Here is a 14,375-nt window from a genome sequence, read left to right on the forward strand (position 1 = left end):
TTCCAGTGTTTTCTTTTGGGGTTTACACGCCTCTTATCTCCTTTTGCCTCATCCAATCGTTCTCCAAAAAACCTTGACTGATTTCATTCCTCATTCATTTTGGATCTTTCTTTCCTAAACATCTCCACACCCCCCCCCCCCCCTCCTCCCCCACCTACAGTTTTATTTATGAAATCTCTCTCCCTCTTTATTACATTTCACTTTGCCTTCGTTCTTTGTACCGGCGTTAGCAGCTTTGCTAATTACCCCACAGTGTAGCAGCGCTATGTGGTACGTCAATGTCCTACTTAACTGTCCTGTTTTTAGATCCAAGTCCAACTATCTAGGCCAAGGTCCAGTGAGGCTCAACAGGTCCTCTAGGGTTCCACTGTCTACAAACACGAGCTCAGAGACGCACCAACAGAAACCTGCAGCTGTAAAATTTCCAACATTGTGTGGACCAGATTGTTTGGACAGATAATGGTTATTGCTGCGTGGCCATGTGGAGATTAAAAAAAAAAATCTGTCAAACAATGTTAGTCTGAGGTGTAAGGTAACATCTGTCTGGTACAGGGAAGTGATCATAAAGGCCGTCAGTACCATTTCATGAAAACAAACAAGCTGAAAACAACAAACTTTGAAATTAATTATTTGCAAGTCTAAGAGCCTGCAGCCATGCTCACCGGCTTTGAGCTAAATGCTAACATCAGTGAGCTAACATTTTCACCACAACAACAACAACAACAACAACGTCTAGCAGGTAATATCCACCATGTTCGCCACCTTACTTTAGCATGCTAACATCATGCAGTTAGTTTTGTGGATTTTTGGTCACAAATTAAAGTACTGAGGAAATTCATATTTCAACGTAATGATGGTGCTCCATAAAAAGTCAAAGGACTCTGAAAGCCATTACAATTCATCCTGAGTGGGACATAAGTGTCTGATCTAAATGTCACGGCAATCCATCCCATAGTTAAGACAATTTACTCTGAACCGTCAACTTCAACCCCATCGAGGCTCCAGGTGAAAGGTCAGGATGGAGACCAAAGTCATTTGGAGGTCATCGTCTGGGAAGCCTGAACCTCTTCGCAGAGAACATGTCGAGATATTTCACTGAATAAGGGGAAATGGAACCTCAGAAAATTGTTGGTGCACCCGGAGATGAAAAGTCACAGACTTCACTTGACATGGTTTCACCTTCTAGGGATGTAAAGTGCGGGAACCTTTGAAGGAAAATCCAAACAGTCATTTATAGTTGAGATATTTTAGTCTAGAAGAAAGTGGTGGACCGACAAACAAATGGAAAGTGGCATATAAAAAATGTATTCAATCTGAGCTTCAAGCAACTCTCTGTATCTGCAGTCTATGTTCTGTTACAAGACCCTCTGTCTTTAGTTTCTATCTTCTTGGCTCCACAACAACAAAGTAAAGCCTCATAGCTGTGTTGAGTTTTGCGTTGTTGAAGTCCAGATAGGCGATCCTCACACCGCTTTTTTTCAACCGAACTATTGTCTCCCAATAATCAGTGAAACGTTTTGTCTTCAAAACCTTAAAATCAGTATTTCTTCAATTTCACTGTAACCTCTTGAAGAACTTTGTTTTGTTTGGCCAATAGTCCCAAACCTAAAGTTACATAATACAAAGAAAGTGATCAGAATTAAGAAGCTGTGACTCCGGATGAGTCCTCAATAACCTGTAAAGTCGCTGTGATGCTGAAGACAGAATCCCAGCCAAGAGATTAAAACATGACGACTGCTTGTCTAAATGTCAGCTGCTGCACTACACCATCTTATTCTCGGCTGCTTCAAGATGCTGGTACATGTTGATACCCCAGGGCACTCGGTGTCTTTGTCCCGTGAATCATCTCGTCGCCCCGTGGGCTGTCCCGACCCCCGGCTTGAAATCTGCTGCTGCTTTGAATCATCTCGACTTCGTCTCCCTCACAGGATGAGACTCGCTGCTGCAGATCGACTGTGACAAATCAGTTCACCGGCGACGCCGCATCACATTTAACTGAGTCCATCCATCCAGCTGTCACTCCGGTGAAAAGCAGCCCCGCTGAGGGCGAGGAGAGAGATGGCTCATGGGAACGTCGGCCAGTTGCCCTGGTGAGAGTGTGCTGGTGAATGCGAGGAAGGAGGATGGAAGTCTCAGGATCGTGACACGTTTCCTGTTTGTTCCTGGATGCCATCTGCTCTGCTACTACTCACTTCCTTCCATGTGTCCGTGTGCGTGCGTTTGCGTGTGTGTGTGTGTGTGTCTCACCCAGGCGGCTGCCGTTGCGTGGCATGGACATGAAGGACCCGAGGGTGCCGCCGATGACGCTGTGCGGCCGACGCAAGGGCGGCTTCTTGAAGGAGCCGGTGTACTGGTGCAGGAAGGAGTGCATGCTGTGGGAGGTGGGCGGGCGGCCGTTCCTCATGAAGGGCTCTGAAACGCAACAAAAGTGCTGTTATTTCTGCTTTTATGTAAATCAGATGCTCCGCAGTAGCAGCACTTATCTTCTTCAACTCTTTGTACTGCGTTCTTCATTTGTGAGATGCAGAGATGTGTTGAAACCGACAGAACAATATTTAACACTTACGTCAAAGCCCAGACATTTAAGAAAAAAAACAAAAAACGTCGGGCTCAGTTATATAAACGGGATATCAAATATTCTCCAAAGTTACGTAATGTTGCATAACGTAGGTGTGCAGAGCTGAACTTTTTTTTGCATGCAGCACTTGTGCCTTTGAGGTGGATAGTTTTGTAGCAGAGGCCACAAAAACTGTAGCCCGAGTATAAAAATGTCTGCCACTAAAACAAACAAGAGTAGCGCAGCTCTTCACTTAAACAGGTACGTGACAAGCAAAGGATAATGTTGCATTCAGGGCACATAAAATCCAAATCTCAACAAGAAATGTTTTCAGACAAACATGTTGTTTGTTGACCCAATAATTGTAGTAATTTATTGCTGGGACATGAGAACTGTGTACAAAACATTAACGCATTACGCTTCAAATGAGCAGAGCAGTTATCAATATTAACATAAAATGCATGTAACTAACTAATGAGAAATTAAAACCAGACAAAAAACTAGAATTTAAAACATTTCTTTGTTGTTTACCAGAATGAAACGGTTTCAAGTCAACACATTTGGTCGAGCACTTTATTTTCTCTTCACAGACTCGCTGAGGAAACGACATAAAGGCAACCACATAGAAATTATGACATCATACCCGTGCAATTGTGGGAATTGGTGTTGGAAATATGGACTCTATGCAGCCAGGAAAGTTATTTCTAATTGCATGAGCGACTACAACGACCAAGTACAACAGCAATGTGACATCAATTTACCTCAAACACTGACAAACGCCCCGTGACCCTGTTCAGGATAAAGCGGGTATAGATAATGGATGGCTGGACTAACAAACACTCACACACTGTACAACTGTATCTGGTGTTTCCCACAAGGTTGAGATTGTCCTTGTGGCGGTGGGTGGAGCAGTGTTAGCAGAGACTCGTGAAGTTTAGAGGGGGAGAGGGGAACCCAGGTAACTTTCTGTAGCAACAAATTACAGACTTTCCCTAAACGCCTCACATGCAGGTTTTCAGTAGACACTCGCTGGGCAGCAGGGAGAAGCCTCTAGTCTCTGCTCAGTAGAGCAGGGAACACGAAACTCATGAGTGATCAAACATTTGGTCAAAAAGAGTGAAATAAGGTGTTCTAATGAGATGTTTACTAAGTTGAAAGCGAATGATTTTTTTCTACCTGGGATAGCTGGTATTACACGGGTGATGTTCATTCATCGCACAGACCGATTTTTTTTTTCCACGACATGTACGACGTTATATAAACTGTACAGCTGCGTTGTGTAAAACAAGGTATTCAAACCGATGTTGAGCAGAGAAAACGCGATTCTAACTTTTTTGTTATGTAAGAAAAAAGCGAACAGTTTGTCATTTTAGGAAATGTGCTTCATCCCTTATCAAGAGTTTGATAAGAAACTCGATACCACACCGCTGGACAAAGGCGACCATTTGTTTACAATGCTTCCATTGTTTGTGGGAAACTAAGCCAACAACCAGCTAAGTGTTAAGCTAACCTAAGAGTGGTGTAGAAACTCTTGGAGAGGAAACAAATGTGTTTCCTAGCATGTCAAATTATTTCTTTGAGTGGAAATGTATCAGCAGAAAATGGACAAGAACTGGAGCTGGAACACTGATAGCCAAAAGCCAAGTATGTAAGTCTGCTGACAAACAAGACATGAGCTTCACTCATGGGCATCAATTAGAAATCAAATTTCCAATGCTGGTCTCTAAGGAAACCCTGTATGCAAATATCACAACCCAGTGTTTGCCTGTGGGTTGTAAAACTGCAGAGTGGCTGAGAGTCCAGCGACATCTGTACAACAAGGTCACACAGTAAATCAGTGCATGCTAAACGCATGAGACAGGCCACGTCTGTCGCATCTTGAGGGGTTTATCTTTCTGCTCTCACAAATGTTCTTCACAACATCCAACCTTTAAACTCGGAGCTGACAGACTGCGCTGCGTTCCCAGATGTCAGCCTCACAAATTAACGTCGTGCTGCCTTCAGGACCTCGTCAGACATCAGATTTACAAGTTGAGCGTGCATTAAGGAGGAGATCGAAATGTCAGGGGGAGTTAAAGCTGTTTCAGTAACTTAATACTCCTTTAAATGTCCTACAAGCACCTGCGGGCTTGATGAGATATAGATTTTCCTGCTCCTCTCTTCTTTAATGAACTCTTCCAACCTTTTTGCTCTTGTGCGTCTGCTATTATGCAGCCCAGAAAAAGGATGGTTCTGAACTCCGACCTCCATCGCTGCCTGCTGCTTGTGGTGTTTGTTGATCCACCAACTGAAGCTTATCCCACAACTGTATTTAATGTGAGTCATTCTGGATAAAGAGCGACAGCCAAATGACTGAAAGGGGAAATCTTCTTTAAAACCTGGATGTGTGTGTTCATTTGTTCTGACAGCTGTCAATCACAAGAGGCAGCCAGTCACTTTCATGTATCCGTCAACCCAACAGCTCATCATCGGTGACGCGCTGTGTTGGGGTGCCAAAACAGGCAGAACGTTACATAACGGAGAGGGAATCAAGGGAAGCGTGTTGGCCTGAGTGTGAATGCTTGTTGGTTATAGGATACCTTCTGACCCGCCGCTATCTGAGGGCGTGTGTGTGTGTGTGTGTGTGTGTGTGTGTGTGTGTGTGTGTGTGTGTGTGTGTGTGTGTGTGCGTGCGTGCGTGCGTGTGTGTGTGTGTGTTGAAGTAGCTCCTTTGCTTCAACTCCCGTTACATAACACGATAGAGAAGTACTGAGTGGAAGTCCATTACAGCTGTTACCAACACACACGCTGAACTGTCTCTCTGTCGTCACTTCATAATTTAAAACCCTCTGAGAGCAGTGAAGAAACAGAAAGCTGTGTGAGCCTGCTGACGGACATGTACAGGAAGAACTGTGAAAATCTGACTGCTGGAATTTCCTTCCCTGGTTGCACTCTGGCACCGATTCTCGCCAAACACTGTTTACTTTTTTCTGCGTGAAATTTGTTTCATTTTAAGGACTGATTTGTCTTATTTGTAGATGTTTCGTAAGTTATTTTGACAGTGTTTGGCTTTTTTTCATTAATTTGAGTTTTATTACAACATACGTTTGACATTTTATTCCCGATTTAAACACAGTTATTTAAACACATTTTATCCTGATTTTGTTGCTGATCTATGAAGCATTTTTGACAAATCTTACCAACATTTTCAATAAATTGTAAAACATTTATGGGGCTTTTGACAGATTTTATATATCTTTTTTAGGGATAGCTCTTTTACAAATGTACTTTTAACAGATTTTAACTTTGGTCTTTTCATTTGAAGCTTGTTAAAAGGGGGTCTTTTTGGCATGACCATCAAAATAATAATAAAACATTTTATTTAATGGCACCTTTTATGACTTTCTAGGTTACCTTCAAATCACATCATATCAGTCATAACCCTAACTAACCCAACCAAGAACGCCTCAGATAATATCTACCCAATATATCGAATATCTACCTCCACCAAGGCCAATAATCCACTCTTCTATGATATGCAAATCTGCAAACACTAAATATATCTGGATTTATTTCAAAACTATTAGAGTGATGTCAAAAAGCGCCGGTGCTTCACTGAATCCTCACATCTCAGCTATTAAACCAGTTCTTGCTCTGTCCAATAAAACCCCTGTAACCGAGTGTTTTATTAAGTTTGTGTATCCCAGAGTATTACAGGTACCTGAATGTGGATTTTGATGTGGAGTAATCAGATTTATTTTGCCACTACTTAACTTTACTGACATCTATTGAATTTTAGGCTGCATTGCTTTTAGTAGGCGAATTGCATCTCACCTCGTTGAGGAAAAAGAAAACTAATCTGTGGATTGGCCCTGTGATTCGGACCCGCTTTAGAATTGAATTAGTTCTTTCTTGGCCAATGCTACATCCTTCCACCAAGTCTCATGAAAATTGAGCTGCAAACAGACAAACAAACAAACAAACAAACCACACTGAAACTAAAACCTCCTTGGTCGAGGTAACTATGGAAAAAATGCAAATAGGTGCTTAGTAAAAAATATTATTTTTAAAATTTTACTTCCCAGAGGATTTGAAAAATAAGAATAAATCCAGTAGGTCGAGCTCTCACCGTTGTCCTTGGTGCCGCCGTCCTCGATGGTCATCTGCTCAGCCAGTTCAGACAGAGACTCGTCGATGGTCTGACTGGGACGCAGTGTTAACGACAGACGCTTCTTAATCCTCTTCATCTTCTCCATAGCAGCGCAGTGCACGGCCTGCGGAGCACACAAATACTCAATCAACAGGAATTCAGGTAGACAAATGAATACAAATTTCAGGTTTGTTGTTGTTGTGTGTGCGCACGCACAGCATGGGAGATTACAGGAGCTCCCATAGAGTCAAAAAATATCTCAACTCATGAATAACGTAAAGATGCTTTTAATCCAATATTCATTCACTCAGCAAATGCTTGAACAGCGCATGAATAAAGGATGAACAGCGCATGAATAAAGGATGAATATCGCAGACTTGAACACAGATGTTTTCACTTGCACACACACATTCACACATTTAAAGAGGGATAAATTAATGACCGCTAATTTAAGGAGGAGCGAGTCAGTTTGCAGACACACACACACACACACACACACACACACACACACACACACACACACACACACACACACACACACACACACACACACACACACACACACACACGTCTGCCAGCACATGCCAGTGTTGTTCCAGACGAGTGTGTTCGTGTTGACGCAGCAGTCGGCCAGGTCACAGGAAACACCTTGCTCAATCTGCCTCAAACCCGTCCCTGTTCATTGTGTCGCAGTGTTAACGCCCCGCGGTTGTGTGCGAGCATGCGTGCGTGTGTGTGTGTGTGTGTGTGGAAGGGGCATGCTGATTGAGTGGAGGAAATGCAGTGAGGAAGGAGCAGCAGAAATGCCCCGCCCATCCCGCCTGACCCTCTGCAAAAAACAAGCTGACCCCTGCCGTCACCATCCCTTTCCCTCTCTTCGGGTCTCTCTCTCTCTCTCTCTCAAGGTCGCCAGCTCCCCTCATACTCATGAGACACCATCTGTCTGCCTGCGCGCGCACACACACACACACACACACACACACACACACACACCTCAGCAATTTGTCATTCGTGACACTGCGTGGCGAGAATCACTTCATCGATCACTGTTGGCACTTGTGACCGCAAGCTCACACCAACACAACCACAAACTGTTCGTCTGCACACTAAAACACACACGTAACGAATCTACAGACGGCTGTTTGTTTGTGTGTGTCCGTGTGTGTGGTTACATGACCTGAATTTCCTCAAAGCAGGCTGTACTTGGTCCAATTAAGGCTACATATAAACAGATACATCTAAAAAAAAAAATATGTGGCTACCAGAAGAAGAACTTTATATATGCTGGATATATCCCAGGCATCGACCACCGTACGACGCATGTTGTGTGCTGAAGCTGTAAACAACAGAGATCCTCCACTAGAGTGCAACATGTCCTTGAATGACCATTGCGGACTTTGCAGACTTCAGGCTTCCCCGATATTTGCGAGCATTGCCGCAACTGCTCATATCACTTTATCTACCTCGGCTGCTGCTGCCATCGTTTGAACTAGATTTAAAAACAAACGTCAGCGTCATCGCACCGGTTGCTGATTGGTCGGCCCGACACAGTGGCTGAGCAAACCTTCGCGCAAACAAGGTTTCCAGACTACAATCAGAGCTGTTAGCTGTAGGTGGCCGGCGCCAGACTACAGTGTTGACTGTAAAAAAGTCAAGTCAGAGAAAGAAAAAAGAAAAAAAAGTTATTTTGGTTTAACTGGCCAAATATTTGTAGATTTCCCATCTTGTCTGAGTATGTTGTCTTATCAACAGCACTTCTATGTGAGCCGGTAAATCTCGTAACATAGCAGGAGAAAATAAACTACAATCGGGAATACAAACAAAGAAAACCTAAAAAAAATTGAAAAGATGACCATCTCCCACGAGCACCAACACTCACTGAAAAGAGATTATCTGCTCAAAAACATGTTTCTTTTATTCATTACTTAACCATTTAACGTGTTTCAAAACATGTTTTCCACTCTTTGACTCTACAAAATGTGTGTGATGTGCCATCTTTTAACCCGTGTGTGTGATTAGCGCACTTTTGAAGAGGAAGTGTGTCATGCTGGCCCTGGTGGCCATATCGGCATGCAGATCAGATGACGGCACACACACACACACACACACACACACACACACACACACACACACACACACACACACACACACACACACACACACACACACACACACACACACACACAAAGCAATCACACAGTCCAGTAATGGGAAAAAAGCGAAGAAAATTCCACCTAACAAGGCTGCAAAATCAAGCTTGTAAAAATCACAATGCTTGAATAAAATGACTGCATTGGAAAACACTCTCACTCACACACACACACACACACACACACACACACACACACACACACACACACACACACACACACACACACACACACACACACACACACACACACACACACACATTCTCTCCCTCGTACACACACACTCACAGTATGTGAGATAAGCGCTCTTTGTCTCCCATACAGAGAAGTGTAACAGAGCCGGGTTTTATCTCTGCTGCAAACCAAAACAAAGAGACTCATATGTGTGTGTGTGTGTGTGTGTGTGTGTGTGTGTGTGTGTGTGTGTGTGTGTGTGTGTGTGTGTGTGTGTGTGTGTGTATTGAAAGTACAACATCTGGCACATATGAATGATATGTGTGTGTGTGTTTGGGGGGGATTTTAACATGGAAAGGAACACAAACAATCTGCCAGCGATAGAGACATTGAAGGAGAACTGAGCCCTCCGACTCGCTTTCTTCCTTTTTCATCATCAGCATCTCCAAAAAAAAAAAAAATCTCTTTTACACACACACACACACACACACACACACACACACACACACACACACACACACACACACACACACACACACACACACACACACACACACACACACGTTTTTTGACCCACATTCCCGACATCCCCCATTCCTCTGCTGCCTCCTGGATGCCTCCCAAGTGCATCCATCCAGGGTAGTCTGGAGGAGGGGACATCAAAGGACGAGAGGGTGGGAGGGGGAGCAGGGGACAAGACCTAATTACCGGTCTAATTATTACACACACACACTCTGCACTCGTCCCACCTCCGTCCCTCGTCTTCCTCGCTTTTCTCACTCCTTCCTCTTCTTGTTTTTTCCCCCCTCTTCTTTTCCCCAACTCCAAAAATCGGAATGAGGTAATGAAATGGAAAATGTGGCTTTGCATTTCATGTCAGAGATGTGGGTGAAAGTGTGGATGTGAAGAGGAGGAGGAAGAGTAGGAGGAGATCGAAGAAGAAGAAGAAGAAGAAGAGTGGGGAGAGAGAAGGAACAGGAGAGAAAGTGAGTTTATTTCAGTGAACGGAGCCATAATGGAGTCTTTGTGTTTGGTTAAGAGGCATGAAATCAGCCCAGTGACTGCAAGCATGTACAGTGCTGCTGAGAGGGACTGAGGGGGGGGGGGGGGCTCGGTCCGGCTTTACTTTCAGTAGCTACAGTTGGTGTTCATAACAGGTTTGGGATTTAAAAGCTTACTAACTTTGCAGGTGACCAATCAGGTGTGAGTGTTGCCCACATCCTGCTGGTCATAAAGTCTGTGTTCCCTTTGTAATTATACAATTTAATCAGTTGTAAAGTAACAGCTCTCCAAATCCAACCTCATCAAGCTGTGCTCCAAAAATATAATGGAGCTTATTCATGGCTGTTAACTATATGTTACCCAAACTGCCCTGGAAGCCTGGAGTTTAAAGGCGCTGACCACAGTGTCTCCGGCTCGAGTCTGACCGAGGGACCTCCTACACTTTTACTGTCATCTCTCCTTTCTGCTCTCCAATATATCCACAAAATACACACACGTTTCAGGCTTTCAGGTAAATGTGTCAGAACCTGTGATTTTCTGTGTTAATTGGGTGTTTAAACCACTACAGGTACACAAACACCTCGTATTTAGCATTTATTTACAGTGCACCCAAACAGCTGAAAACTCAAAGAAGATTCATCGCATGACGTTGTAAGAGATGTAAGAAAAATATTGGTACACTTAAGTATTGCGATGTTATGTTTTGTGACACGTGACGAAATTGTGGCACTCGGTGGTTCCTTTTGTGTTGTGTAAAAACCATAGACTGTATATAAATATGGACGACATGACAGCTCACGAAGGTTGAAGCCAAAACATCGCAATCGCCCCCTGGTGGCTGGCTGCAGTACAGGTCATAAAGCGTTCTTCCTCCATGACAGGACATGGGCCAAACTAAAACATCAAAGTGCCCCTCAAATAAATTTCCCCCAAATCTGGTTTCTATCGTATTAAGTACTTCTTGATGTTGGTTCATATTTTGGCTTAATTTTTGTACAGTGGGAGGAAGTGGAAATACGAATTTCATCTTTACGTACAGTACAGTCCACGGTTTAAACCCCCGACTGCTGGATAGCAGCGTTGCTGTCCATCTTCAGCCATTTGACTCGTACTCTAACGTAAACAGAGCCAGGAAGTAGCGTTACCGCTAACTTTAGCATTAGCAAACCAAGCTGACTAGTAATGTTCCCACCAATAGCTAAATTCAACAGTAAAATTGCAATATGCCACTTTCCTTACAATATTGCAATACATCACAATCTATACAATCCTCACCGCTGTATTATGATACGTATTGTATCAGCAGATTGAATCCACAGCCCTGCTTGTTGTCCTCATTGTTGACACTGTTTGTTCCCTAATTCAATTGGCCATGACTGAATAAATAAAAAAATATTAATAACAAAAAAAAATCAGTGTTTGTTTTCGAATCCATAAAGAGTAAAAATAATTTCTTCCAGCTCTTTAGTTTTATTTTACTGTTGAAAGGAATTATAATCCTATTAAAACAATTATAATAATAAAATTCTGTTCTGATGTGCTAGAACAAGTTTTTATTATTATCAAAAGTGACTCTCATCATCTTATGTCAAAACCTTGCTATCCCTGTAATATACTCCACAATAGTTTGTAGAAGTGACAGAATCGGAGCAAAAACTAGAGGAAGCATGAAGAGAGGGAGAGTTGATGGGAAGGTTGAACAGTCGGCAGCACCGACATCTTCTCCAAAGGAGAACAACAATTGACATTGTTAAAACCATTTCTCAAAATAGACCCTCTCATATGAGAATCACAACCGCTTTAAAATAGACAGAATCATCACTTTCCTTTTAGAGAGCCATGAGGGAGCCGGGACCGAACCGAACAGGACCCGAAGGGAAAGTGATCCCACATGTCAAAAGAGATCTATTTATCAACTCCCGAGTTTTATTTGTGGTTCATTCCTTAAAGATTACAGAGTCATTTAGCGCCTTCAGGTTTGTGGGTCTGATCAGTATTTCCATTCATTTTTGGCTTGGATGTATTTTTCCTCCTCTTGTTAAAAATTAGGACCAATAACAGACTCACACACACCTGGAAAACACACACACACACACACACACACACACACACACACACACACACACACACACACACACACACACACACACACACACACACACACACACACACACACACACACACACAGACCACCAAGCTAAAAAAGCAACTGCATCATCATCATCATGTAGCGTCCTTCATGGAGTGCGAGTTGCTGATTCACAACTATCGTGTGCCTGAGAACTTAGTCTGCTCTGTGTCTGGTGTGATTCAGCGTGAATGCTGGATTTAATATCTTCATCTCAACCTCACTGAAGCACAGTATGTTCAATAATATCTTCTACCCGGAGTGATGCGTGTTGTCTGCAGTAGAAAGTACGAAAAATCATCAATATGTGTTTTACTGACAGTTCTGACTAATGATCAAACATAATTCAGTGATGGGTTATTAAACCTGAAATACTGTGATACTTGTTGAATCACAGCAGAGTGTTGCTGTAATGATTAGTTTCAGTCACTTTTTTGGAGCTGCACTTTGGATTTGTGTGTTTATGTTGGAGAGCGACGCTCCTGGCTCAGAGAAAACAAACCATGAGGCGGCGTAAATGCTTCTCTTAGAGGATAAACTTGAACAAATCCCACACAAAAAAATCAAAACCAACAATAACTTTATCACACTATGTTTCGCCTGTTCAGAAAAGCATCAATTACCTTCGTAACCAAAGTGGGATAGATTGTTCAAATCCATTTAAAAACACAGCAGTGACCAACAGTTACACCAGCCAACATGTTTCTACATTATCATGAAGGAACGTTACATAAAAGTATTTTTGTTTTGAGCCGATCTCCTTCTGTCAGAAACACTCACCAAAGCACCAAATGTGGATTATTCCCAAACAAATGCCCTGAATGTATTTGCTGTAAACGACAATAGCTTGTTGTTACTTTTAGTCTTGAAAAAAATTACAAAACTACACATTTCTGATGTGTACATACATTTTATAGGGCAGAATTAGCTCAGGTCTTTTGGGAGGGAAAAGTATTACACATTGACACATTGTTGGTTTTGGTCCTTTCATGCAATGTGTTGATAGAAACGTTGAGTAACATCACATTTATTCATTAACGTATCATGAAGGCAGCAGCGAGAACATTCATTTCTGAGTCATCTTCCAGCCTTCAGCTGAAACTAATATTAACTTCACTGTTCTCGATCTCATCTGACTGATCAAACATCCTCCATATCTTCACTATTATATAACAACGCACCGGTTTCACAACGTCGGTTTCATTTTAAAAAGTTGTGAAATAATTTAATTGTCAAGCGACTTCTAACTGTAAACTGACAGACTAGTTTCTCCCACGTTCACGGCCGCCTCGCTGCCCACGCGCAGCACAAATCACAGTTTTTCTATGAAAGATATTAATCAAAACAGTTCAAATGAAAAACTACACATCAGCCAAAAAGAGCTGGAAGGTGAAATCTGACCTCACACAGGTGCTCACTCATAATTTTCCCTCATTTACACGTCTGCTTTTAAGAGAAGAGCTAAAATGTCTGCGCTGCCTCGGGCCCACTTCCATCACTCTTACCCAGAGATCACAGCTTTGCACGCACACACACACAAACACAAACACAAACACACACACACACACACACACACACACACACACACACACACACACACACACACACACACACACACACACACACACTAGGGAGTTTCCCCCTCGTATTGCTGGTGTACATTACAATCAAAGCACCGCTGTCTGTGCTACATGATGTACACCGACACAAAGACTTCAAAGAGCAGTAGGAGGGTGTCAATCCCCCCTAAAGCCTACAGGGTGAATGAATCCCTGCATCTGATATCTCCGACTACCGCAACTCTAAAACCTGCTTACATAAACAATTTCTAAACAATTTCACAGCTTCTTCTGATTTGGCACTGTATGTTTTTCCAGCTCTAACTGCAAAAGGAGATTGCCGTTTTTCCACTTAATACATTTTTTTCAACGTTGTACAAGTGTCTAGATTTGTTTTTTTCAAAAGCTTGTCAACGCTGTTAAAAAGAACAATATGAATCGCGATTTTATCGACATACATAAAAAGCCCAAGAATTCGAGCACCAACCAGAGCATCATTGCAAAACTATTAGCACTGTCATCAGCCCCGAAGCGCCCATTTCAGCTGAATCCCACTGAGTACAGTCACAAGTATCTGTTTGTGTGCTTATGAGAACGCGCACAAACAGAGCATCAGTGCTGCTGCCCAGCGCGGTGGGCGCCTTCCACTGAAAGAGCCTTTGTTTAGTTGAGAGAA

General features: G+C 42.8%; 1 protein-coding gene across 2 annotated transcripts in view; it reads right to left on the minus strand.

Moving 5' to 3' along the window:
- cdk17 (cyclin dependent kinase 17) overlaps positions 1 to 14,375 on the minus strand; it is a 46,849-nt gene that overhangs the window by 18,571 nt on the left and 13,903 nt on the right. The window contains exons 2-3 of one of the 2 annotated variants that reach the window (XM_069700104.1): positions 6,666 to 6,810; positions 2,248 to 2,412 (exon numbers count right to left, since the gene is read on the minus strand). In XM_069700104.1, coding sequence (XP_069556205.1) covers positions 2,248 to 2,412; positions 6,666 to 6,792 — 292 coding nt within the window. In that variant the 5' untranslated portion in view covers positions 6,793 to 6,810. The remainder of the gene's footprint in view (positions 1 to 2,247; positions 2,413 to 6,665; positions 6,811 to 14,375) is intronic. The other variant, XM_069700103.1, reaches the window with a different exon arrangement.

This window comes from Brachyistius frenatus, unplaced genomic scaffold (assembly GCF_029030835.1).
Source record: "Brachyistius frenatus isolate BFR_SWC_R1_liver_20210118 unplaced genomic scaffold, ASM2903083v1 Contig_32, whole genome shotgun sequence".
Classification (NCBI taxonomy): domain Eukaryota; kingdom Metazoa; phylum Chordata; class Actinopteri; family Embiotocidae; genus Brachyistius; species Brachyistius frenatus.